The sequence below is a fragment of the Aplysia californica genome, unplaced genomic scaffold (assembly GCF_000002075.1).
Source record: "Aplysia californica isolate F4 #8 unplaced genomic scaffold, AplCal3.0 scaffold00010, whole genome shotgun sequence".
Taxonomy (NCBI): Eukaryota; Metazoa; Mollusca; class Gastropoda; order Aplysiida; family Aplysiidae; genus Aplysia; species Aplysia californica.
Window position 1 is genome coordinate 580,441 of NW_004797280.1, and position 23,843 is coordinate 604,283.

The window sequence follows — 23,843 nt, forward strand, 5'->3', positions numbered from 1 at the left end:
ATAGTAATGGGGTGGAATTTTCAAAAGCAACTGAATTGAAACTAAAGTTTCTGTTCTGCTACCTAAAGTTACCACAGAACTACGGACCGTTTAAGTTATAGTTCATTATAGTGTTACACAACATGAGCCTCGTGACATGCAGTGAATACAACCAACAGAAAGAATGAGTTTTTAAAAATCTTTGCGGTAGAAGAAAGAAGAGAATGTAGATCTGTATATAGAATCTATATATGTGGCAGAGATTACAATAAAAAGTACGAAAAAAAAGTTCCTCGGTTGGGAATCAAGCCAAGGAAGGCTAGGCCTAATTTGGAAGGTCTCGCTATGGGGCTCTAATTTACATATCGTATATTAATACGCCTCACAGTTTCATTGAGAGGGATCAGAAACTTCATCCTGGTCCTTGTTCATCCTGGTTCTTCAAGAAACACCCGGACGAAAACATTGAATCGTGACTCACGTGGGTTCGTATGTCACTAGGGACGCTGATGCTCCCTCATAAAGATAATAAACCACCCTATCGTCCTAATTGGTGGCTGATCTGCTAATTTGCGAACATACTCGTTGTAAATGTCGTCGGTCAATTTGTATTGTCGTTCAAAATGGCGCTGAAATGGCGAAATGGTCGGGGACTGTCGCACCAGTCGTTAGTTTGTAAACAAACCTCCCAAACAAACAACCGAAGAGAACCCGAATCAAGAGCAGGACATCCTTGATGTTGTTGGGCTCGTGTCTTGTTACTGTCTTGTTTTCACATATGTGAAAAGAGACGGTAACTTAAAAAGAGGCACCCTTTTCTTTCTCAGGTACTAAATTAATGAGCTATTCTGATCTCTTCATCCTTGGGCATTTTCAAATTTGGTTGAACATCAGCTGCAGGACTGGTGTGTGTTGTCGGTGCCTTCCTATCTTGCGACCACCTGCAGTTGTTGCTTGACTCGATTTGTTTGTGCACAAGGACATACGGGGGACTCAAATTCAACGAAGTCAAATCATTGTAATATTGATCTGAAGCCCCCAGGGGAAAAAAATTACAGTCCATGCCGGCTTTAAGCACGGCCATCGGGAGAAAGCTTTAAGCGTGCTTAAAGCCGAAGCGTGCTTAAGTGCGAAGTAGACATAATCCAGAGATTTTCATGTAGAAAATTTCTCGTGCTATTTCCCTTAGTTTGTAAGTAGGCCTATAGCGGTCCCACAAAAGTGTGCACTGTTATTTAGACACCCGCCATGGTAGTTTTTGTTCGCTTGTTTGTTTTTGTTTTGTGGTCGAATGGGAAATGAAAACTTAATTTAGACGGCCAGTCACGATACAGCACACTAGGCCTACTATAACACACTGCCTGTGCGTACCACTGCCCGCTGTCCCACTCATACCACCGCCTTTATCCCACCTCGCGCGTGATACACAATCAGGATTAATGGGTAGCGAGGGTCAAAGGTGAAATCGCAGCCAGCCTCTCTTTCTCATCTCCCCGACTCTCTTCTTTTTTTTTTTTGATCGTGTGTAGCTTTGCCCTAGGCCTAGGCTAGATCCTATGTCTGCGCGAACGGCTGTGTGCCACTCTGCCTTCCTCTCTGCCCGTGCGAGTGTGTGTGTCCATCACTTGCATTCTTTGTGTTTCTCTTGACACACTCCACTGTTGTGGTGTAAACTGTGTTCGAACTTCGATGGGTCATCATGAAAATATTGACTGCTTTGTAAATTAAGCGTGCTTGAAGCCGAAGTTACCGTGCTTATAGGCGTGTAATTTATATAGCAAAAATTTGGTAAGAGCCGTTTAGCGTGCTTGAGTCCGAAATGTGCTTAAGGCCGGCGTGCTTATAGCCGGCACGGACTGTACTGTGAGTACTATGACACGTTTGTGGCTCAACTGAGTACTGACATTCCACGCCTAACTGCTTGTACCCCCTCCCCCCAGACAGACTAAACACATACAGTCACATCTGTGCTGGCCACCCATCCGCCCCCTGCACATGCTATGACATGTGTGTAAGCCAACAATGCATGTGTTGGTATAAAAAAAGACTGCTTATTGGCCGTGCAAGACATTTAAACACCCCCACCTTTTGGCAAAGGCTGTAATAGAAGCGAATTTATAATGGTTCTCGATACAGGATGCTTTGGGGCTATTCAATAATCTTCCACCTTTTTGGGGACTTTTTGACCCCCCCCCCCCCCCCCCCCCCCCCCCCCCTTTCTTACACTTTTTTTACAGGAGTCAAAGACCCCCCTCCCAGGCGTAAGATTATATTTGAACGACTCCTTTCCAGATATGTAAAGTATAACGAGAGAAAAATGAGCAAAGCTACATCAGCAGTAGGCTGTTCACCCTGCAAGAGACTTCATTGAATCCAAGCTTTGCTCGTTTATTTATGTATTCATTAAAACAGTTATACTTTAATTTTTTATTGATTTTAACACTTACAGTACCGAAGGCTCACATAGTGAAAAACCCTCAAGTACTTGTTTAGAATCCTGAATCCGTGGTCGGTAGATTTTTTAAAATGAAAAAACCTTGGCAGCCTAAGAAACATGCTTTAAAAATTCATAGAGGTTCATCAACCATTTTTCATCTATCATACAGAGTGTCTTCCTTTGGTATTTTCTTTAATGCTGTGGGTCCATTCCTTGTGTAATTATGTTTAGTGTGCCTGATTGCGTCGGCGACTAAAGTTGCCAGCGATAGTGAGTGCATACTACAGCCTGGCGACTTGTACTGTAAGTAGTGTAAGTGTTAATGAATTTTTAAAAACGGGAAATCCGTTTCCTTTCGCTGAATCCGAGTTCCACTGTATTAGAGAATTAAATTCGCTGTAAGGCAGTCGCAGTTGGAAGTGCACATAAAAGTTTTTGTCTTCAGTTAGTCTTTTTAGCTAACAGTAACAGTATAATCCAATAAATATATATCGACATGTTTTGGGAAGTGGATTTGATGTCGATACAGTGGAATCCACTTATAACGAGTCCTTAAATAACGAGAAGTCTGTTATAAAGACACTATTCTAAAACCCAGTTGTTTCTCTTCTGTATCTTTGTAAATAAAATACTGCTATAGTGCAATCAGACAAAAATGCGATTCGGTTATAGCGGAATATTGCTGCTGCTGTGCACAGTGCATAGGCCAATTATACATACAGTGGAAACCATATATAACAGGCCCGGAAAAAACAGGGATCCGGTAATAACAGGGATGTTTAAAATCCCCGTGTTTTCCTCCTCTTTGTCTCTATTAAAAGTTATCGGCAATAACAGGGCCTCATCGGAGCCCAACCGGTTATAGCAGGGACAAAGGCTCGTTAACAATGTGTAAAAAGTAAGAGAGAGAGAGAGAGGGGACGACCGGTCGGCCTAGATCTAAGCCTACTTCTTTCATTATGGTCACCAACGATGTCAAGCGCAGGAGAAAATGTCTTTCAATTGACAAAAAATACGAAATAATCCAGACTGTTGACAAAAAGCAAGCTCTACTGGCAGAGATTTGTCGTCAGTTCGACATTCCACAAGGGTCGATTCCCACCATTATCAAGGAAAGAGAGAAGATAGTGGCAGCATACTCAAATTCAAATGAAAAGTTTGCTCTGGATCGAAAGAAGATGAGACTACCCGCTGTAGATGCTGTGGACCAAGCTCTTCTGATGTGGTTTTAAGGACGCAAGGAGAAAGTCGGTGCCAAAACCCATGTTCGTGGGTACTTGTGGTTAGGGAAACTACCCATGATTGAGTACAGCTAGATTAGTCCACAAATGCCCACTTTCCTTGCATTTCGGATTTAACAGGGATCGGATATAACAGGACATTTTCTCTACTCCCACCATCCCTGTTATATCAGGTTTCCACTGTAATGTAAAACCTCACCAATTGAAAAAATTGTTGCTGATCTAGTGAAACAAAGAATGGGAGAGCCCCCATGTGTCAACAATGAAGGCCGGAGCGACTGAGTAAGGAGGTTGTGGCATGGGCAGACAAGCAGGACGCATCGCGTGATAGGCCAGCCTAGGCCTAGTCTAGATAGGCTTACCATGCCTCTCACTTCTCCAATGCGGGGATGGAGAGGAGGTCACAGTTCTGTGATGGATGGAGCGAAAGTGAGACGTGCGCAAGCAGAAGGAACGCACCACAGGGTGTGGTTTGGTGGGGGACACCACAGCGGGTGAGTTAGCCAAGAGCCAGGGCCCTTTCTTTCTGATTGCCAACGCCAAGCTGTCAACATCGCTAGCGCTACAGGAAGAGACTGATTCGATTTTTGATCAAGTAAGACCTAGAGTAGAGGTCATGTTGAAACAAAATCATCATCAGGGGAAATAACAAAAAAAACCCCAGAACTCATAGATTAGGACTTCTTTATTATTCCCCTTGAATTTATTACTGGATCCCTTACAGCGAAAATCCTGCTAAAATGGACATTTTGCACCTGTCCCTTCAGGATTACACTGTATATAAAAATGTCGATAAATGAAAATACAAAGTCAAAGAGGAAAAAACAAGGGAGGTCAGAAGTAAAAAAAACACTACTTTTTTAAGCTGGTTGTTTCCCTTAATTCTTGAAACTAACAAGGGGAGTGGGGTGGGGTGTTGGAGTTACGGTACCAAAGACCGAGCAGCACGAGGTGCACACTACACACCAGCGCAAACTTTGTTGTAGCATCCTTGTAAGGCCTGTTTATGGCCGCTTGCTGAGGAAAATTGAAAGGCGAGGCACTGACTCGCTGACCATGGCACTTACTTGCCAGAGACAGACTGAGAATGGGATTGGGAAGGGGAGTAAGCGGTCGGGAGTGGGGGTAGGGAGGTGATGCCCAGCACGCGAGACGCTCACAACTGTGAGGCACTGTACTGTGTTGGAGACTGCGATGTGTAGGCCCTACATAACCTATTGTGTCGAATATAGGCTACTTGGCGGGTATGCGGACTTAATGAAGAACTGATGCGTTGACCGTAAACGTGGCTCCCCCCACCCCCATTTATGTTCATGGGCTTAGCCAGGTACCGAGGAAACATGTCGATAAAGCAGAGCGGGTCGATAAAACAGAGTGGGCCGAAAAAAGTCGATATAAGAGAAATTGTTTAGTGAAGATATTGAAGGAAAAACTTCGTAATTGGAAAATATGTCGATATGTCAAAATGTCGATAAAAATGGATTATACTGTATATAGGTTATGTCAATCAAACAAACCATAGAGACCTAGATTTTCTTCACTGAACACAGGAACTCGGTTCGCACACTTTGGCCAAGAACCACCTTTCTTGAAGTCTCTCAGTCTCAGCTGGAGGGGGGGGGGTAAGTTTAAAAGTCTAAGTCAATTCGCATAACATTATAATCGAACACTGGCTCATTTGAAAGCTGTTGCTGCCTATTTTGTCACTTTCCAACAGAACATCACCGCCCCTGCGAGCAGGACTCGTGCACGAACAAGCCCATGCGCGTGTGTGTGTGTGTATGTCTGAAGGGGGTGGATGGGCGGGAGATCACCCCCCCACCCCACCCCCTTTGAAAATTCTTGTAGCAGCAACCTCCGCCTAACGGCAACCAAGGGTTACTTCCCATGGGGATCGCTGTTAGGAAGACACCACTGTGGTTGTAACATAGAATATGTTGTTTTATTTTTTTTGTTTTAGTAAGGTGTTCGCAACTGCATAAGGTCATGTGAGCGTCATAGAATATGTTGTAGAGCGTGAATAATGCGATATATATTATATTAATACAATTATTATAATTTTCAAATCAAAACAGTTTGACATTATGCACACATATGTTGATCGATGATAAGGAAAAAACGTGCTATCCAAGATTAGAAATGTTTGAGTCATTTGTTTTCTTGCAACAGTAAAAAAAATGTCCTTTTATACCGTGGAGCGTGACAAATTCAAACCAGTATCACTGGAGACCAAGAACTGAAATATCCGTTTTCTATTCATTATATATATATTATATAGTTATTCAAAACTCTTCAAACTAAAATCTGAACTGTTACTTTTTTTAAAATTAAACGTTTTGATGGTGCTCAAATGACGTAAATATGGTAAATGTACCTGTGATTTCTATTAAGTCAGAGCTTGCAATGCAGTCATGGTCCAGTTGTGAGAATAGTGCATGACTCGCCGACTTTAGTAACCTGCAGGAAGCAAAATGTTTTAAAAAACTTGTTCATCACACTGATAGACCAGTAGTATTAAACCGAGGGTTGTTTTAGGTTTTTTTTAACTGCTTCAATGAAAGTTACATTGCTTTAGATAAAGTTATCTTTATTGTCAATTTCTTTATTGTCAATTTCTTTTTTCCCAGGTCTTGGGTGTCAGAATGATGGAAGATGGACCAAGTACGTCCTCATTTGAATCAACGTCTTTAGTGATAGAGGAGACAGAGGAAGCTGGTCAAGATGTGGTTGAGGAAGTCAAAACAGCTGACTCATCCATGCTGCCAGTGATCACAGAGCAGGTCAACATGCCCGACGGAGAGTTTGTACAGCTAGCTCATGATGGGGATGAAGAGAAAATGCCTGTAGAATTCAAATCAGAGCCCACAGAGATCTCAGAAATAGGAGGTTTAGATCATTTTGTCACTGTGACAGAAGTAGATTCAGAACCCACAGTGGAAACGTCGGAACTTAATGAGAATACTGAGATGGGTACTGTCATGAAAACTGAAGTTATTAGCTCAGAGTCTGCAGACTCGAGTGTTCCTGAGAGCATACAGCAAGCAGTCCCACAGCAGTTCATCATTCTCACCAGAACAGCAGAGGGTGGTGCAGGTAATGATATTTATACTTTTATTTGGCATGATTAATAATTAATAGCTATTTGCGTTGGTTCTTGATATTTTCTGATTACTTTTTTTTCTTCTAAATTTTACTTGGATAAGACTGACCAAAAAGGTTTTTAGAGCCCATTGCATCTGCAGTAGAAAAACTTTTAAATCTTTCTTAAAAATTGCTCCTTGTCTGAGGAAAGTATGAATTTACAGTTCTTTTGCTTTAGCTATGACCTGAGTAGGAGGCCCTGTTTATGAAAGTCATCACTGTATGTAAATATGAAGTTCTAGTCGTTGTAGAAATATATCATAGCGGGTGGTTGGAGGGCACCACTTTTAGGTTGTACTTCTTCACTTTCCCTCTGTTGTTTCTGTCTGCCTTACTTTTTCCCAGCACTAAATGATCGTTATTGTGCCGATGGTCTTCTTTTTACTCAAACAAAACCAACAAACAGAAATACCATGAGCCTGAAGTTATTTGCTATAAGATTTTTGCTTGTAACAATACAAAGCTCAGAACTCAGGTGAGACAGTTTAATGTATGATGGGTATCTTCAACAGCATATGCCTAATTACCAATGGGCTCCTTATTGTGTTCTGTTATTGGCATTATGATGATTTGTTCAGAGTTAGTGAAAGCTTTTGAGAGCCACTTTAATAAAGAACTGATTTTTAAATATTTTTTTGTGGTTGTTTGTTGTTGTGGGGTTGTTGTTTTTTTTGGGGGGGAGGGGTGTCAGTACCAGTGCCATATCTAATTTTCAGTTCCTAGAGTTCCCTTTTTTATTGGGAGGGGGGGGTGCTAGTGGGATAATGAGAGTCAAATTTAGTGTATCCGTGTGGCGTCGGTGGCCTAGTGGTTAGGCTCTCGGACTCGCAACCGTAAGGTCGTGGGTTCGAATCCCGTCAAGGGCCCGACGTTGTGTCCTTGGGAAAGGCACTTTACACGAATTTTCCTCACTTCACCCAGGTGGGAATGGGTACCCAGCTATAGACAGCGAAAGATCTTGTCAGTTTGTTAGTGTTTGAGCGCTTAATCAGCTGCTTGCACTGTATGCTTCCCGGGAAGCTGAGAATGTTTCGGAGTGTTCTGTGGTCTGCTGGGGTAATAATATAGTGTAAAGCGCATAGAGCCTGTTGTTGAACGGGGATATGCGCTATACAAATGCTATCTATTATTATTATTATTATCCACCTTTTAAAAATTTGAAATATTGCAGTCTTTGTTGGTACCATACTTCCTCCGCCATCTTTGTATTATACCCAAATTTGATACATTTCTGAATTCTCTACAGAATACTTGATTTTAAGGCTAACTTTGATAGATAGGACAGTAACATTCTTGGCTAATGTGCGACTTCATTTTATAAGGTAAAAAAAAAGTATGTGATCTCATTTATGAAAGCAGCCATGTCTTATACTCACATGGGAAGAATTTTTCAAAAGTGAATCTTTCTCAGTTTAGTTATGTTCTCTCTAATTTTGTATTTTATTTTGGATATCTCTCATTTCTTTTTTCATGCAGAACCTGTGGAAATACAAGGAATGCCTTCGAAATACATTCGTTTTGAAGGAGCAGATGGGCAAACATATGTTTTTGCTGTAGCAGGTAAATGTAGAAATCTGTATTAGTATTGAGTGGTTTATAGTATTGTTATAGCATAGCTATTTTACCAAGATGACCAGTAGGTCCAGATCTTCTGCCGAAGATAAGTTTCATTCTTTGACGATAAGTCTACTTGGTCATGACCTTCCAGTCCGACTGTTGTCTTTACTTTTGGACAAGAGATGACAAAGACTGATTATGCAACTTCACATTGAGTTGAAATCAATAAGTAGGTATGGTCTTTTGTATCTTGTGGGATCCTATGCCCCATGTTCAGAGACTTTTTTTTTCTTTATGTATGATGTCATTCCAAACACTGTTGCAGAATATTGTTCTTGAAATAGGCTCTTTATGCAGTCGGTTTATAATTTTATTGATCATGACACGGTTCCTTTAGACTCAAGAGATGATAGCACTTAAAAAATATTTTTGGTTTCTATTTACACAGTGAAAAGTTAATTCATTATTTTTTGCAAAAGTGATATTTTATTGTCCTGTTGGTGTGTATTTACTACAGATGATTCTTCTGAGAATTCTGATTCGGTCAAAGCATTACCAACCCAACAGATTGTTCCTGCTAAGGTAAATAAGTTCATTTTGAATTCAAACAATTGATGTACACGCAGTAATACAGTGGAGTCTGCTTCAAATGAACATTGTTAATCGGAAAACAGCAGTAAACCGAAAGAAAAGAAAATCCCTAATTTTTTTTAATTCTTCTATTTGAGCAACCTCTCTAAACCAAAAACCGGGCTAAGTTAAAGAAAATCCATCGATCCCATGGTTTAAGCGAACTCCACTGTAAGTTGTCTGCCATCTGATGGTGTCATTTTGTACTTGATTTGTTTGCTATTGTTAGAAATATAAACTAAAAGTAATATATAAGGAAGTTCTACTTCCAGTTAATGAGATGTATTGGAATGGAAGACAAGATAAAGCAAACACAGCAGTCAAACTTGTCAAACACAACCAGCCATTAGTTAGGAGAAAAAGTGATCATCTCAAACAGGTGGTCCTCTTTGACAGTGTTGTTATAAAATATAAAGAAACGCAAGGGAGGAAGTTTGAAGTGGTCATTTGTACATATGTGATTCTTTTGGACAGGTGGTTGTTAGAGTAGGTCCGACCGTACTGTCAAAAGCCTCATGTAATTCATATAAGAAGCTCTTGAGATGAAGTGCTTTAGGAATTGCCGACCAGACTTTGCAGGTTCTTTGTTATGTGTCCATGATATGTTTTGAGAAGTCATGTAGTAGAAAGACTATTGACTTATGATGAGAAGTTTATGTGTAATAAAATGTGTGTTAATCTGGACAAGAGTAATAAGCTTCAGCTGCAGCTTGGTGGACTCTAGCTTTGTAGTATTTCTTGTTGCAAATTTAATCAAATCGATTAAATTTAGGTCACCCAATTGACTGTAGAGAAAAGAAAAACTTGTTCATTTTGAGGAGTGATTGTTAATAACTATGTAAGTTTCAGTCTTTTTATATAAATGTTTGTCGTGAATTCTGCAAGGCCAAGCTACCACACACAGGCCATTGGTAGGTTTGTTAAGGCTGTCAGAACAAGGCTTAACTGACCAGAAGGCAGCGGAAAAGAAAGACAGAATGTTTGCATTCCTGCCTGTCAGTGTTCAATTTATTGAATAATGGTTACTAAATGGACGCTCAATGTTAAAAAGAATCAGGGAACGACAAATGCAGTTTTTGGGACATATAAATAGACATAAGGGTCTTGAACATCTAACTCTCACTGGCAAAATTGAGGGCAAGCGAGGCAGGGGTAGGCTCAGAACAACATACTTAGGGAACCTAAACAATTGGATAACAGGGAAAGATCAGGGAAACGTAGCTTTTTTGAAAGCATCCGAGCAAAGGAATGAATGGAGAACCATGATCGCTGATGTCTGTCGCAGATCTGGCACTGGATGATGATGATGATGGTTACCAAATTGTTTAAGCTGACATGATGTATGCGATAACTGTTGTGTTGAGTGAGGTCTATTGTATTACATTGTTTTCAAATTCCTTCTTCAGAATTTTTTTCATTTTTCCTTTGGGCCCCCTTGGTTCAAAGCTTACATGTGGAAATTAAAGGTTCAAATCTAAATGAGTGCTGACTCTGTTTACTGTTTAGGTACCAGATATTTTGTATTTGAAATTACGTGCATGCAATGTGTCTTTGTCACAGGCTTTAGGAGTTTGAGAAACTGTTTAAAAATTTGACAATTTCTTGTGGTGGGTTTTTTCATCTCAGAATGTGAAAGTGAGCAGAAAGAGACCTGCCAGTGTGTCCTCTCCTGTGACTGCTGCACCTGCTACATCTCCGACCTCCTCTCGTGTGAAGTCAACACACAACGCAAATACTGATGGGATAAACCAAGCATGGTTTACTACCAGGGATGACAAGAACGCCCTGCACAAAGAAGGTCTGTCCGCATCATTGCTTTCTTGGAAAATTTGAGCTTGCTAAGACTGTTTTAATATGTGATTTTTTTGGTCAAGACTTGAACTTCTAAAATGAAAAATTAAAGCATATTGTCTTATTGTATGCGTATGTTAATGTGCAGTTTATGCTAGTGTACTAGTAGAATTTGTGAGGGCCCAATGCCCCTTTCAACCCTGTCAGGTTGTTAAAAGGCCTAACTGGTAGCTACACCACAGAAACCAGTAATTTTGCTTAAAGGTGAAATCTGAGTTTTTGTTTTAAAAAAATAAAATTTTTAAGTTGTATTAATTTGCACATACAAGAGCTCCAATAACTGTTTTTGCCTATTTCAATCACGCTGTTATCTGTGTTCAGGTCATCAGTGGAAACAAGGTCAGTGGACTAAAGAGGAAGTCGATGTTCTAGAGACCAACATCAACAATTATTGCAAGGTTTGACTCTCCTACAATTATTTAATATAAAAACACTTCATCAGTTATAACTTCTTCTGAATTTATCTTCTCATGGAGCAAAAATATAAACACTCGGTGAAAACTAGGTCATTAATGATTGCAATATTTAAATAAATTTTTTTAAACTCAATGGGATAAGGTGATAAAAAAGACAACTTTATTATTCATCTGAGGGATTTTCCATTAATATCTGTCAGTCTTTTCTTATCTTTTGTGCCAAATGTAAACTTCAACAGGACTCAACTTCTTGACTTCTTTTTTTCCAGGAACACAACATAAAAGATCCTGCAGAGGTAATATTTGAAATGTCCAAAGATGAGAGGAAGGATTTCTATCGCACTATAGCCCTGGGAATACACCGCCCTCTGTTTTCTGTGTACAGACGAGTGACACGAATGTATGATCGCAAGAATCACCGAGGGAAATACTCAACTAATGAAATGAAGCATTTGAGAGTGTAAGTTCAGATACGTATGTCAGAACTAAATACAGTCGAACTTTCTCTACGACAACTTGTCAAAGACAATCACTTGTACAAATGACTATTTCCTACTAACGCGTTGCATTTTTGTTGTATTATAAATGCTCTGTCCAAGAAGACCATGTGTCTAAAAAGAACATTTTTTTCCGTGTCTTGGACAAATTCAACTGTATTTTGGTTTAGCTGGTTTTAGTAATGAAGACAGTTCCTACTTTAGAATTATTATAGTTATATAAAAACTCAAAGATTATGACTTTATGTAATAGCTCTAAGGAAGTACAGAAAGGATACTTCATTGTTTTAAAGTCTTCAACAGTTGTGAGCTATTGACGGGACAAATATGTAAAGAAAAAGATGATCATATGCCTCCTTATTTTTGTATGTAATTGTATTTGTACATCGTGCTTTCAAATACAAAGGTCCCATTTTATTGTGATTTATGTTTGGATTTAATTTGGATGTATATATGTGGAGAATGCGACACATCAAGATTGTTTGGGAGTTTGTTTCATTTCTTTCTCTCTTTGTGATGTCTACTTGTAACGACAAAGCTGAGTTGTTTGTTTTTATTACTTGATTAATACAAATTGATTCTGATTACTCAATCAGTTTACGAGCGAAGCATGGAAATGACTGGGCGGCCATTGGTGTGGCCTTAGGACGTAGTGCTTCTTCTGTGAAAGACAAATGCCGGCTGATGAAAGACAACTGTAAATCTGGTGAGTAACTTCAATTGTCATATCAGCACTTCGTAAAGTCAACCGACTTTCATGAGATGCTACTTAGTATAATATAATGTACTTATCACAGCAGGATGTTGTAAAGCTAAGTATTTCTTCTAATTGTTTGTTTTAGTAGAGGTTTTACGGCACTCGCAACTGCATAAGGCCATATGAGTGTGTATTTTTTCAAATCAGGATTATTTGAGTAAGGAATGATAAGAGTTTATTCCCGCTTTTCTCCTCAGAGTTCATAGCTGCCACTTTCCCGCTAAATAGCGGAAACTCCGCTACATCTAGCTTTCCCCGCAACTTTCCTCCTTCCTCCGCTGGACCGCTCTTGGTCGCAAATTTCATACTTTTTTTTCCACGCGGAAAACACCGAACCGGGAGAGAGACGAAAACGCGGTCTGCGCATGTCCGCCCGTAGCTTTCTACTTCCGTTCTTCTAGGCCCAGCGCTAGTTTCACATTGTTTATTGTTGTGGAGCAACACAGTGTCGATCGGGCATCGGGACGTTAGCGCGCCGAGTTGTCATTGAAATTGGCGGAAATTCGAGAGAAATTGATTCAGAATGCAAAAATAAAAGGAGCTGGAATGAGAAAGAAGCAGCCGGTGTGCGACTTGAAAAGTTCATTAGAAAATTGAACTAGATTCTCTAGCTGTTTTTTGCGAAAGAAACCGCGGCCCGCGGCACTCCTGTTACAGTCCTGTACAATTGCGGTCCCGTTTGTTTACATGACGGCTATTGTGGCTGCTGCGGAAGTGAATCTAGATCTAGATTTAGATCTAGAAAATCTATCTCTAGATATAATTTAGATCTACACATATTTAGATATATCTAGATCTAGATTAGATAGCCTAGGCTATAATTTTAATTCAGTTTATCTCTAAATAAGAAACACACTACAGGGGCACTAAGTGCAAACGGGACCGCCATTGTACAGGAGTGCCTGTGTATCCTTGATCCGATACTGCTCTACGTCTATGTATGTACACGTTTAAAGTGAAAGAAATCTTTTTATGAGACACCAGCTGGCAAAAAAACACTAGATTTTTAGTCACCAAGTCCAAACTGTGTCAAATTGACTCGAATGCTTGTTAGTCAACTTACTGCCTTTATGTTGTTTTTTGTTGTTGTTGTTTTTTTCAAATACATTTTAATTCAGTTGCCTATGGTTAACAATATGACAGTTTTCCCTTCCAAAACCGTAGGCTAGATTTTTCAGTATATATTGCCTTTGGATCTCACTGGTTTCGGAGAGCACGCGTACGCTTTCGAGTGAATTTCCTCCTTTTTGAAAATTTCTGAGTGGCAGCTATGAGTTGTACAGAAAAGGAAATTTTAAATATTTGCAAATAGTTTTCAAAAAGTACTTCAGCATTTCCCTCAACCCCCCCCCCCCCCCCCCCCCCCAAACAAAGAAGGAAAGAAAGTCCCAAGTGCTGCTCTTTGAGTTGAAAGCAGTAATTTTCAAAACTAGATAAAGTTCAAGTATTTAGAGCCAGGTGATACTAACCTTATCGTAACTTTTAAAACAAATGGTCCCTTATTCTGTCCCCGGGATTTTATGCACCTCGCATAATTTAGCCAAATTTGGTAATATTTTGCATAATTTCTTATTATTTTCCTTTTCATTCTTTGTTAAAATTAAGAGAATTGCATAATTTCCCATTTTTGGGCTCAGTTTGCATAATTTTAGAATTTTTTTGGCACTTATTGATGCCTGAAGTCTCAAAAAATATCAGATTTGGGTTTTTTTTTGTTCTTGGATCATTGTCTTTTAATGTAAGTGTTATGATAGGTGAGGAAGCTAAGAACTTAATCAAGTAATGTCATGTATGTGATTTGGACCAAAACGATAAAACTAAATGTTCTGAAATTATTACCAGGCAAATGGTATCCAGAGGAGGAGGCAAGACTGGCAGATGCCGTATACAAGCTGACAGGAGTGAAACCTTGTGAGTCTTGTGTTTCAGTTGACTTTTTTTTTAAATTTAAGTTTATTTTGTTTTGTGTTATATTGCATGCTCTGAATATTTATTTATATCATTGCTAACTGAATTTCTACTAGGGTAGATAAAAGGTTGTGTTTTTCAAATCCCAAAATGAATCTTTGAAATTGTTCTTTTCTTTGTTGGTGAGTTTGGCTTAATCCATTTGTCAGTTTTAAACAGAAACAGCATACTGAAATCTGTTTTACTTTTACCTTTTAAAGTTAAAAAAAATTAATTCTTTCTAGCTGAGAGCATCACGTCTGGCTTGTCATGGGCCAGTGTAGCGGAACATGTCGGTACTCGGTCAGAGAAACAGTGCAGAACAAAATGGCTCAACTACCTCAACTGGAAACAGCAGGGTGGGGCAGACTGGACTCGGGATGATGACCAACTGCTCATTGAGAAGTAAGCTTTTCTTTTCACACTTCTCCTTGTTAGACTGGATTTCAGTAGGTCAGCTTTTTAGACTTTTTTTAAATGTGAGTACAAGAAAGATAAACGCAAACAGTTTCTGCTCCCATAATGTTGACATAGTATTTTATCCTTACTTAGTTATCTGTGTACAGTTTGAGAGAGATAAGTCAAGATAGTTCATGAAGACAAAAACATTCAGCCTCTTACCATGGTAAAGCACTTATTTCCTTTCCTACCAGGCCAAAATGCACCACTGGCCCAGGGCTTTTCACTGACCTATTTTTATTTGCCTTTACCCCACCAAAGAAAAATGTCAAAACATCCAAACACACAAACCATATCATATGGCCCATCAAACTGAAGGTTAAAAAATAATTTATCAAATGGTGATACAATATTGAAGATTCATTCCAATTATATTAGTTTGTGGTTTCTAAAACTGATTATGCAATATTGAAGGTGTAATATGAAATCGACTATTTCTTTTTGTCTTTTCATTACTAGATAGGAATAGATAGCGAGCCACTCAAGCCGTATTTTGCGGCTCTCGGTCCGGCAAGGCCACGTCCGCAAGCTGCAAAATGCGGCTCGTGGTAGAGAAGTTTTAAACTGTTTTTAGGATTTTACCTTGATATACACAAAATCCTAAGCTTTACTTTCGTTTGTCCAATCATATTGTGTCAAGACATAAAGCATTGGTGAGAACTTATAGTTTTGTAGTCTCAAGCTGTCCCTATCAATAATGCCCCTCTTGTATCTTTATTTACCTCTTTCAGGGTGTCCAATATGAACGTGAACAATGACTCAGAGATTGACTGGGTAGCACTGTCTCAAGACTGGAAAAGGTACCTTTTTGAAAAATTTTTGTTAAAGTTGTTTTCAGTTCAGCAATATAAAAAGCAAATAAACTTCATAGCAACTTTACAGGAAATAATTAAGAAAAGAAGAATGTTCTTGTGTGTATTATAGGCAGAATTTTATTTTTATATGTAAGTGAGAGGAAAGGGGACTTTCAATGACTTTCAATTTTTTTAAAAATATATTTTTGTAAGAATTGTGGTAATTGTACCCTACAGTGGTGGATAAAGAGTGCTTTGCATAGTCTAAGTTCTTTGTCACACTTATGTTTTATTTTGTCTCACACCAACATCCATTTGCCTCTCTCTCAAATCTTCTTTGGTCCACAGCTCCCTCTATTTTGAGTAGCACCATCATTTGGTCTCCTGAATACTAACATGAATTTTGTCTAGGACCAATGTCTGTTTTGACTCACACCATCATCTATTTTGTCTTACACCAGCACATATTTTTGCTCAAGCCATTATCTATTTTGTCTCTTGACATCGTCTAGTTTGTCTCACACTTAAACATCTATCGTCCTTATCTCTCCTCCTTCTTTTCTTTGTATGTTACTCTTTCGTTAAACTTCTAATCTTCGGCACTTATATGACCCATTTATGTTACAAGTGCTGTAAAAATTCTCACTAAAATTAAATTAACATGCATACTTATGCCATTCTGTATTTTGCCTTGTCTGAACATCCATTTTCAGTGGCACCATGAACTGTTTTGTATAACAGCAAAATGTACTGAGACTCACGCTATCACCTGTTCTGACAAACACACACGTAACAGTCAGTCGTTTTATCACTGCAAAACCTTTTTCGTTTACTCCCCACATCTATTTTGACTTAACTCTTTGAACCCCATCAGACGCTGGGAGCTTCCGGCGGTAATAACCTTGTTCCCCATCGAACGCTGGGAGCGTCCTGTACCAGTGACAACTGTTTCGTTTTATTCAGTGCTAGTTTATGCTTGTTTTTCAGAGCAAGTTTTTTTAGTAATGACTGCCTTTGTTTCCGCTATTTAGAAGTTGGAGGCAAGCTTTTGGGGTTATGAGACAAAGTGTACCAGGTTTAGGTGACTGTAGATAAAAACTCCGGGAAACGGTGGAAAAAACTCAGGGCTTAAAGAGTTAAGATTGTCATGTTTTTTAAATGCAAAAATCTGTTCTTGTCCACAGTGTGAGGTCACCTCAGTGGCTAAGGGGCAAATGGTGGGCCCTGAAGAGACACATTGCTGACTACAACAAGCTCAGCTATCCAGGTACCAACCAGTACTTTTAATTAGTACCGTCGAACTTTGCTCTAACGACCACCTGTCCTAGACAATCACCTGTACCTACCATCATTTCCCGTTCCCCTCTTGCATTTTTTCAATAATATGATAATGACTGACGAAAAGGACTACCTGTCCAAGATGACAAATTTTTTCCTCACTAATGAGGGGTTGTCTTGAACAGATTACTATTATTTTACATCTTTTTCCCTTCAGCTGAAGTTGATTTTTTTTTTTTTATTATTATATTTTCTTTGAAATTTCATGAAATGATAGATATTCATGTAGATGTTCTAACTGTAAAATGTAGTGCACATAATAAGAGAGTTGTGATGATAGATATTTCAATTTTCAGAGAGTTGTCATCATTGGTGTTAGTTTTGTAGGGCTTTTTACCCCTCTTTGAAATATATATTTATCACATTTCTACTCTTTCCATTTGCTATAAAAAATGTAATTTTAATATGTATTTAATCATAACTGGACCTTACAAATGTGGGCTCCTACTTTATGTGATTGTAGCGGTGCTGCACCTTAAGCCTTTTTACATTACTTTTCTTTGAAGCCTACTCGGAAGGCATTCTGTGTGCTACAATGGGAGTCTTGAGATTCTACTTTGATATTGGTTTGCCTCAGACAGATGGTGTCCTTTTCTGTTGGTGTGACTATGTCAACTGCTTAGTGTAATACACCATCATATTTCACTTCTCAAAATGAGGTATGGCGTGACATCTTTTATTAAGCAGTTGATATGCATTGTTTTGTGACAAAATCAGTGCCTACCTTGTTTTGTTAGTTGTTCATTTATTATATTTTGTTTAAGTGACATTTAGTTTTTGTGGTATTTAGTGATGATGTGAATTTTTTTTCTTCTGTATTCTGACAGCTCTTCTGGAACAGATGAAACAAGTCATTTACTGGAACCTGAAGCCGAAGGCTGGAACCAGAACCATTAAGGGAGAGTCGCAATCAGAGTTTTTCAAGAACTGCTTTCCTGTCTCAATCACATGTATGATTTTCCCTTAGTCAATTCATAACAGTTGTATGGGTGTAAAAATGAAATGAGTCAGTTTTTAGGTAAAATATCTGGAATAGAATTGAAAAATAATCAAAGCCACTGTTTATTATATGTGATGTCTTTCACATGTTTTGATGCTGTGTAGAAAGCCTTAAATCCTCACAGTAATCAATCTGCATAAGTTGTATAGGTTCTTTTAAATCAGGGGTAAGGGTTCATTGCTTTCTTAACCCTTCATGGGTCGTTAACATTTAGCCTATGGTGTCACTGTAATTGCATGATTTCATAGTATAAATGGAAAATGCTTGGAAACAATCAAACCAAGCAAATATAGGTCATAAACCTATACATTTTAAGAAAGTAGAATGTACATGTAGTGGAAGCTGAGCTCATTTGTGAAGGAGTTAAGATATCTTGTAATATAAAAGATGTTCACAATGTACTGTTTCTAATTCTTCACTGTACTCACTGGAATGACAAAATTGGAACCTTTGAAAATGTCCATTTAGCTGTTGAATATATTCTTTAAAATATACACATTTATACAGATATAGGCCTACATATATTTTTATCCATTAAAAAAAAACTTCATTTTGTTTTATCCAGCTGGCGTAGATGGCAGCAGTTCTCTAGCTCTGTCCTACTGCCCTTCAGAGGAGGAAGGTGGCTTCCAGGCTTTTGAGGTGCTTCAGCAGTGGACCCCGCAGGTGATCGGAGCTGTTGCTCAGGCGGGCAATGCGGCGGATGGCACAGCGCAGGGCATTCTCAGCGGGGAGGGTCACATCATCGTGCACACTCTTGCGGTAAGACAAGATTCTTCCAACTCTTGATATTTATATATTCGAATGTGCTCTAGCACTTGTACAAATGGTCATTTTTCATTTCCCCCTTTTTAGTTTTAAAAAAATATTATAATGACACTGTCCAAGACGTCCTCCTGTCTTGGACTTTTCTCTTCATCAATGGGTGGCAGTCTTAGACAATTTCAACTGTCGAATATATTTCTTAAAGTATGTATATATGTGTATATTTAGATGTATTTACTGGCTATCTAAAAGAGCTACCACTTTTTGATTGCATATAAAATCTAGTCTATTGAGTCTTTACATTTTTCCTTTCACGTGTGAGATACTAAGTTGTCTAAAAAGTAGGTCATGTAATAAAAAATAGCATTTTGGTGCTTCAGTTAGTGTGTTCCCAGCACCAACATTAAAAAAACAGAAAATTGGTATTTCTTCCGCCACCACATGGCTGACTTTTTCTATTCTGTGTTTTTTAATGAAGTTTAAGATTTTGTTTATCAAAGACGGCAATAACATTTGATCATTGTCACCCAAGAAAGATAGTAAATTTCACTCAACATCAGAGAAATCGAGCCATTGGCATGCACCGCACATTTTTGCTTTTGCCTGGACATTCAATGTCAGTTTTTCTGTTGGCAAAAAATGTCGTTGCAACAGCAAAAACACATGGAGCATGCCGATGGCTCCATTTCAATTGGGTGTACTCACTCATTTATATTAATTGCAAAGCTCATAGAGAATGCTGTATGTACAGCACAGATAATCGCTATCTGAATGCGGTGATTATTATTATTTTTATTATCATTTTAATCTTTTTTTTTCCTCTCATTTCTGGCAGCCTGGCTTGGGGGAGAATATCCAGCTAAACGGCCAACAGCAGGTCATTATCAGTTCAGCTGGCATCCATGGGGAAGGGGAAGAGGGGGTCGAAGGTCAGGAGATGACTATCCAAGTGGCGGCCGATGGTCTTGTACAGACTGACCAAGGTTAGTCGTTGTCCTTAAACACTGAATAAACTTATATACTTACTACCACCAGACCAGTCTCACAGCTCATCCACTTGAAAGTCTACAACAATCCACAACCCTAACCTTAACCCACTGACACAGCACAGATAGAATGTGGTCAATCTGGCGGGACCTATAGTGGAATGAATTATTGCGGTAGACCATCAAGTGGACTGGCATTAATTTTAAACACTAATTTTGTTAAAATGAAGAAAAGGGGAAAAACGTTTAAGAATACAGTTTTATTACATTTTGGCCTCTGGTATATGAGAAGCATGCTGACAAAATGAGTTACTTCTCGGGTTCAAGCCCTTCGGAAATAGATACATCACGCTTATAGGTGAAGTTTTCACAGTTTATAAGTATGAAGTAATATAAGGCATGTTATACATAAAGAATATGACATCAATAAAAAATCTACAAATTTTACCCAAGTGTTGATTTTTGGCCATTATCTCCATTTGTGGATTGCGAGAAGTAACTCATTTTGTCAGCACGCCTCACAGATGTTAGTGTTATGATATTATTGTAGTCATGCATCCAGTGGTAGGTGTAAATTTGACTACTGCTTTGTACCTAAAGACGAAAAGAGTCGGCTTATCTAGACTAAATAGATGAATGCAAGGGAATCTTTCATGATTTGAAAGTTTGTAGCTAGAGCTGGGTATAATCTTTTTCTCACAGCTGCTAGTTGGTTTGCTCAAAGGTTTTTAGGGTTTTTTTCCACTTTCTCCTTTTCAGAACTGAGTAGAGCTGTTGAGATTTCACCTGTCATAAAGAGAAATGCTTTTGAAAATTACTCATGATGTTGATATCCATTTCTGCACAGGCTTGCACACACTGTCAAGTAGCGAACATCTAGATAGTGAAATACCAAATACTTTTGAGTCTGGAAGTGAGGAGATAGTTGCAGTGTCTGAGTTTCATGGTCAGGTAAGGAATTTCTTGGGTGTGAATGAGAGAGAGGGAGAAAAGTCTGATTTGATGTAGTTGTTTTTATGACATGGTCTTAAACTTCAAAATAGTTCTAACACATACATTTGCTTCCATACCTTCTTCATAGTTCTATTGAATCTTTATTAGATGTTTTTTTTGTTCATTGTTTAAACATAAAATGATTTCTGTTTCATAAAATGACACATTTTCCAACTGAAAAACTAGGTACTGAACAGATAGAGCTTTGTATTCTAGGGTAGGGAAGTGGTGGCCATATTGGATTGTTTCGACTGTATATTTGTCATTTATGTTATGTGTAGAAATTATGCCTAATGTACATGCTGTTCATTGAGTATTCTTGGTGGATCTCCTGCAGCCTGTGACAGGAGAGCAGGATATCATGAGCCATGATGTGTTTGAGACGGTCACTTCTGAGGCTGGAGGGGACCTGGGCATGGGCGTGGCCTCACCGACTCACACCAGTAGTCTCATGACTAGTCTGAAAGGTCAGTCAGGGGGCACAAAGCTATTGATTATCAAGTTAATTTTGTTTTTATTTGCGCAGTGGGTTCTAGCTTTTTGCTGTAATTTTCAAAATTATATAGGTGTAACTTCCCTTGCTACGCTGTCAAATTATTTAAGAGGTGGGACCTCCAAATTTATTTTCCATCTCTAATAGGAAAAATGGGGAAATTCTTGGAAAGTGTTTTTCCAAGGACACAATGTTAGACCAAGTTTTAAATAACTTTGATTCAGGCATATAATGATTGAACCGTTAGGGACACAAAGTAGAACAGTGGATTTGAGAATTAAAGAAAACAGCATTTTTGGATTTTCCATCCTCTATTACTGGTTTTAAGTGTTGTACATGTAGATGAAAGAAACTGCGGTAATTCATTAAACCTTCCAACTCATATTTCTCTCTCTCTCTCTGTCACTGTGTTTACAGATCCTATCTTGATGTCATCCTCTGATGTGGAATGTGAAAAAAGCCAAAGTGCTGAGCTTACTGATGAGGCTTCAGGACTAATGGACTGAGGTCGTCTTGGCTTTTTCCTCTTTAGGCATTGTACTTACCGTAACCTTACCATTTCCAGCACAGAGCTTTAAGAACTGCAGAATGGCAAAGATCGTTCATACCAAGATAGTTCACTCGGCCAAAAAAGTGTTCGCAGAAGTCCGTGCATTAGTTCAGATGTCGCTGCAAGTCTTTGTTTTGAAGCTCTCTTTCGTTTCTGCTGAAGAAGAATAGGAATGGCACAGTTTGTTAGTTTCGCTTTTATTGTTTTTCACACAAGTAGGGTAACTCTGTTCACAAAGTCCGCACTTTTTCGAAGAGGGCGCCACGGGATTTTGAGGACACTTTTTTAATTGAGTCATAGAGAGGAGTGAACTATCTTGTTATGTACGAATTTTGAGAACGGCCTTGTGTCAAAAAATATTTTTCATAACAAGTATGTTAGTTCTTTCCGACGTTTTTCATAATTTCGTTAGAAAGTCATAGCTCACCATGTTTGCTAATTTGAGTTGTTTTAATGGGTTTTTTTTATATTTTTAAACTATGAACAGAGAGAGAAGGAAGAGCATATTACCTCAGCTTAAAACTTGTCTGTGTTGTCAGATGATTGCTGCTTTTTAATTAGAAATATGAAATACTTCTTTTTATTTTCAAAGGGCCAGAAAATTTGCTATCACTCTAGATATTTATGAGCACTTGAGATATATTCAGTAAGAATTAATTAAAAGAAACTCATCCTAAAACGCTTGTTGTGCACAAAGAAGTATTTGTATCCATTTTGCATTGCTAATGACAAAGTGTATTGGCCTTAAAATGATGTCAATAAAATGCTTCGTAAGGTGGTTGCTATGATTGGTGTTGTGCTACAGGTAGTTTGTGTAAATCAGGAGTTCAGAAAATACTAGCGGCATTAAAGCCTTTTTGCCAAGTACATGAGTCAGTTTCATGGCCCCAGGTACTTTCTAAAGTCTTATATTGCAAAACTTCAACCATTCCAGCTTCTCGTGATACTTGTTATTCAGTTTTTGTCCCTAACATTAGTCATTTCTATTAGTGCTTGATCAAGTAGAAGTAATCTCCTAATACTGTTTTCAAGCAATGATTCAATTAGTAAACAAAAAGTTGTATGCAGAGTATTTTGTGTGAAAATCCAGTTTTCTGCTCCTGACTTCTTTTCTTTTAACTTTCAATACTTATTGTTGTAAATGGTTTGTTGTTTGTTTGTTTTTTTGTGTTTTTTTTTGGGGGGGTGACTTCGGATATGATTGATTAGTGTCTTAATTCCTTTTTTTCTTCTTACAAAATATTTCTCAACTCTGTTCAACAAACAAAGCACTTTTAATGTTTTGTGATGAAGCTCGTTAGTTAGCTGTTGAGTATTTTGGTGTGTCCTAAAGACATTGATGTTTCATTCACTTTGTAAGATTTTTTTTGATGCAAGCAAGCATTGCAACACGTTAATGTCACAACAGAGTAAGTCAGAGAGTGAATATTTTTGTCTCCCTCATTTCAACTGCTCACTGTAAGGCTTTGTCGTACGTCATTTTTCAACATGGTATTTGGCAGTCTTACACTGAGCAGTTGATTTGTGCCACTTCACATACACCTCAGTTTGTTGTTGGGGTTTTTAAACATTTGTCAATTTGCCTCAGACATGAAAAGTGTGTCCCAGTAAATCCCTACATTCTAATGATTTTGCACTGGTCAAGTCTTAGAGTTTTGTTGGTGTGACAAAATATTGGGTTTGAAAAATATTGTACACATTGTTTTAGTTTGCACTGGAATCTTGTTTTATCCTTATATGCTCGAGTTACCTTATACACTCCCCACATGGGTGAGAGTCATACTAAGATAGCGGAAAACATTATGGGTCCCTGTGAATTTGCACAACATAAGCTTCATTTATATTTGTATAGATATTAAATTCATATTGGGGTCCTCCACCCTTCCACCCCCTGAGTCGCTGCCTGCTAAACGTTCAGCTCCCAGCTCAAAACCTGGGTGCCCCATTTAGGAATGGAGAATTTCTTGTTTGCAGTGTCCTGTATGTGCAGGTACGGGAAAGAACACACATAG

At 38.6% G+C, this 23,843-nt stretch overlaps 1 protein-coding gene across 3 annotated transcripts; it reads left to right on the top strand.

Annotated features, from left to right (window-relative positions):
• The first annotated feature begins 11 nt into the window (after positions 1 to 11).
• On the top strand, positions 12 to 22,024 carry LOC101864663 (cyclin-D-binding Myb-like transcription factor 1). 3 transcript variants are annotated; one of them, XM_005089862.3, is made up of 18 exons: positions 12 to 806; positions 6,285 to 6,750; positions 8,275 to 8,358; positions 8,873 to 8,937; positions 10,612 to 10,783; positions 11,158 to 11,234; positions 11,522 to 11,712; positions 12,346 to 12,455; positions 14,349 to 14,417; positions 14,699 to 14,858; positions 15,644 to 15,712; positions 16,891 to 16,973; positions 17,872 to 17,994; positions 18,610 to 18,806; positions 19,645 to 19,792; positions 20,643 to 20,746; positions 21,126 to 21,255; positions 21,699 to 22,024. In XM_005089862.3, exons 2-18 carry the CDS (start codon positions 6,300 to 6,302, stop codon positions 21,785 to 21,787), a joined length of 2,322 nt encoding a protein of 773 aa, XP_005089919.1. In that variant the 5' UTR covers positions 12 to 806; positions 6,285 to 6,299; the 3' UTR covers positions 21,788 to 22,024. The 3 variants fall into 3 exon arrangements, with proteins under 3 accessions (XP_005089919.1, XP_005089921.1, XP_005089920.1); XM_005089864.3 differs by having other exon boundaries at positions 12 to 460; XM_005089863.2 differs by having other exon boundaries at positions 13 to 464.
• Positions 22,025 to 23,843: the final 1,819 nt, after the last annotated feature.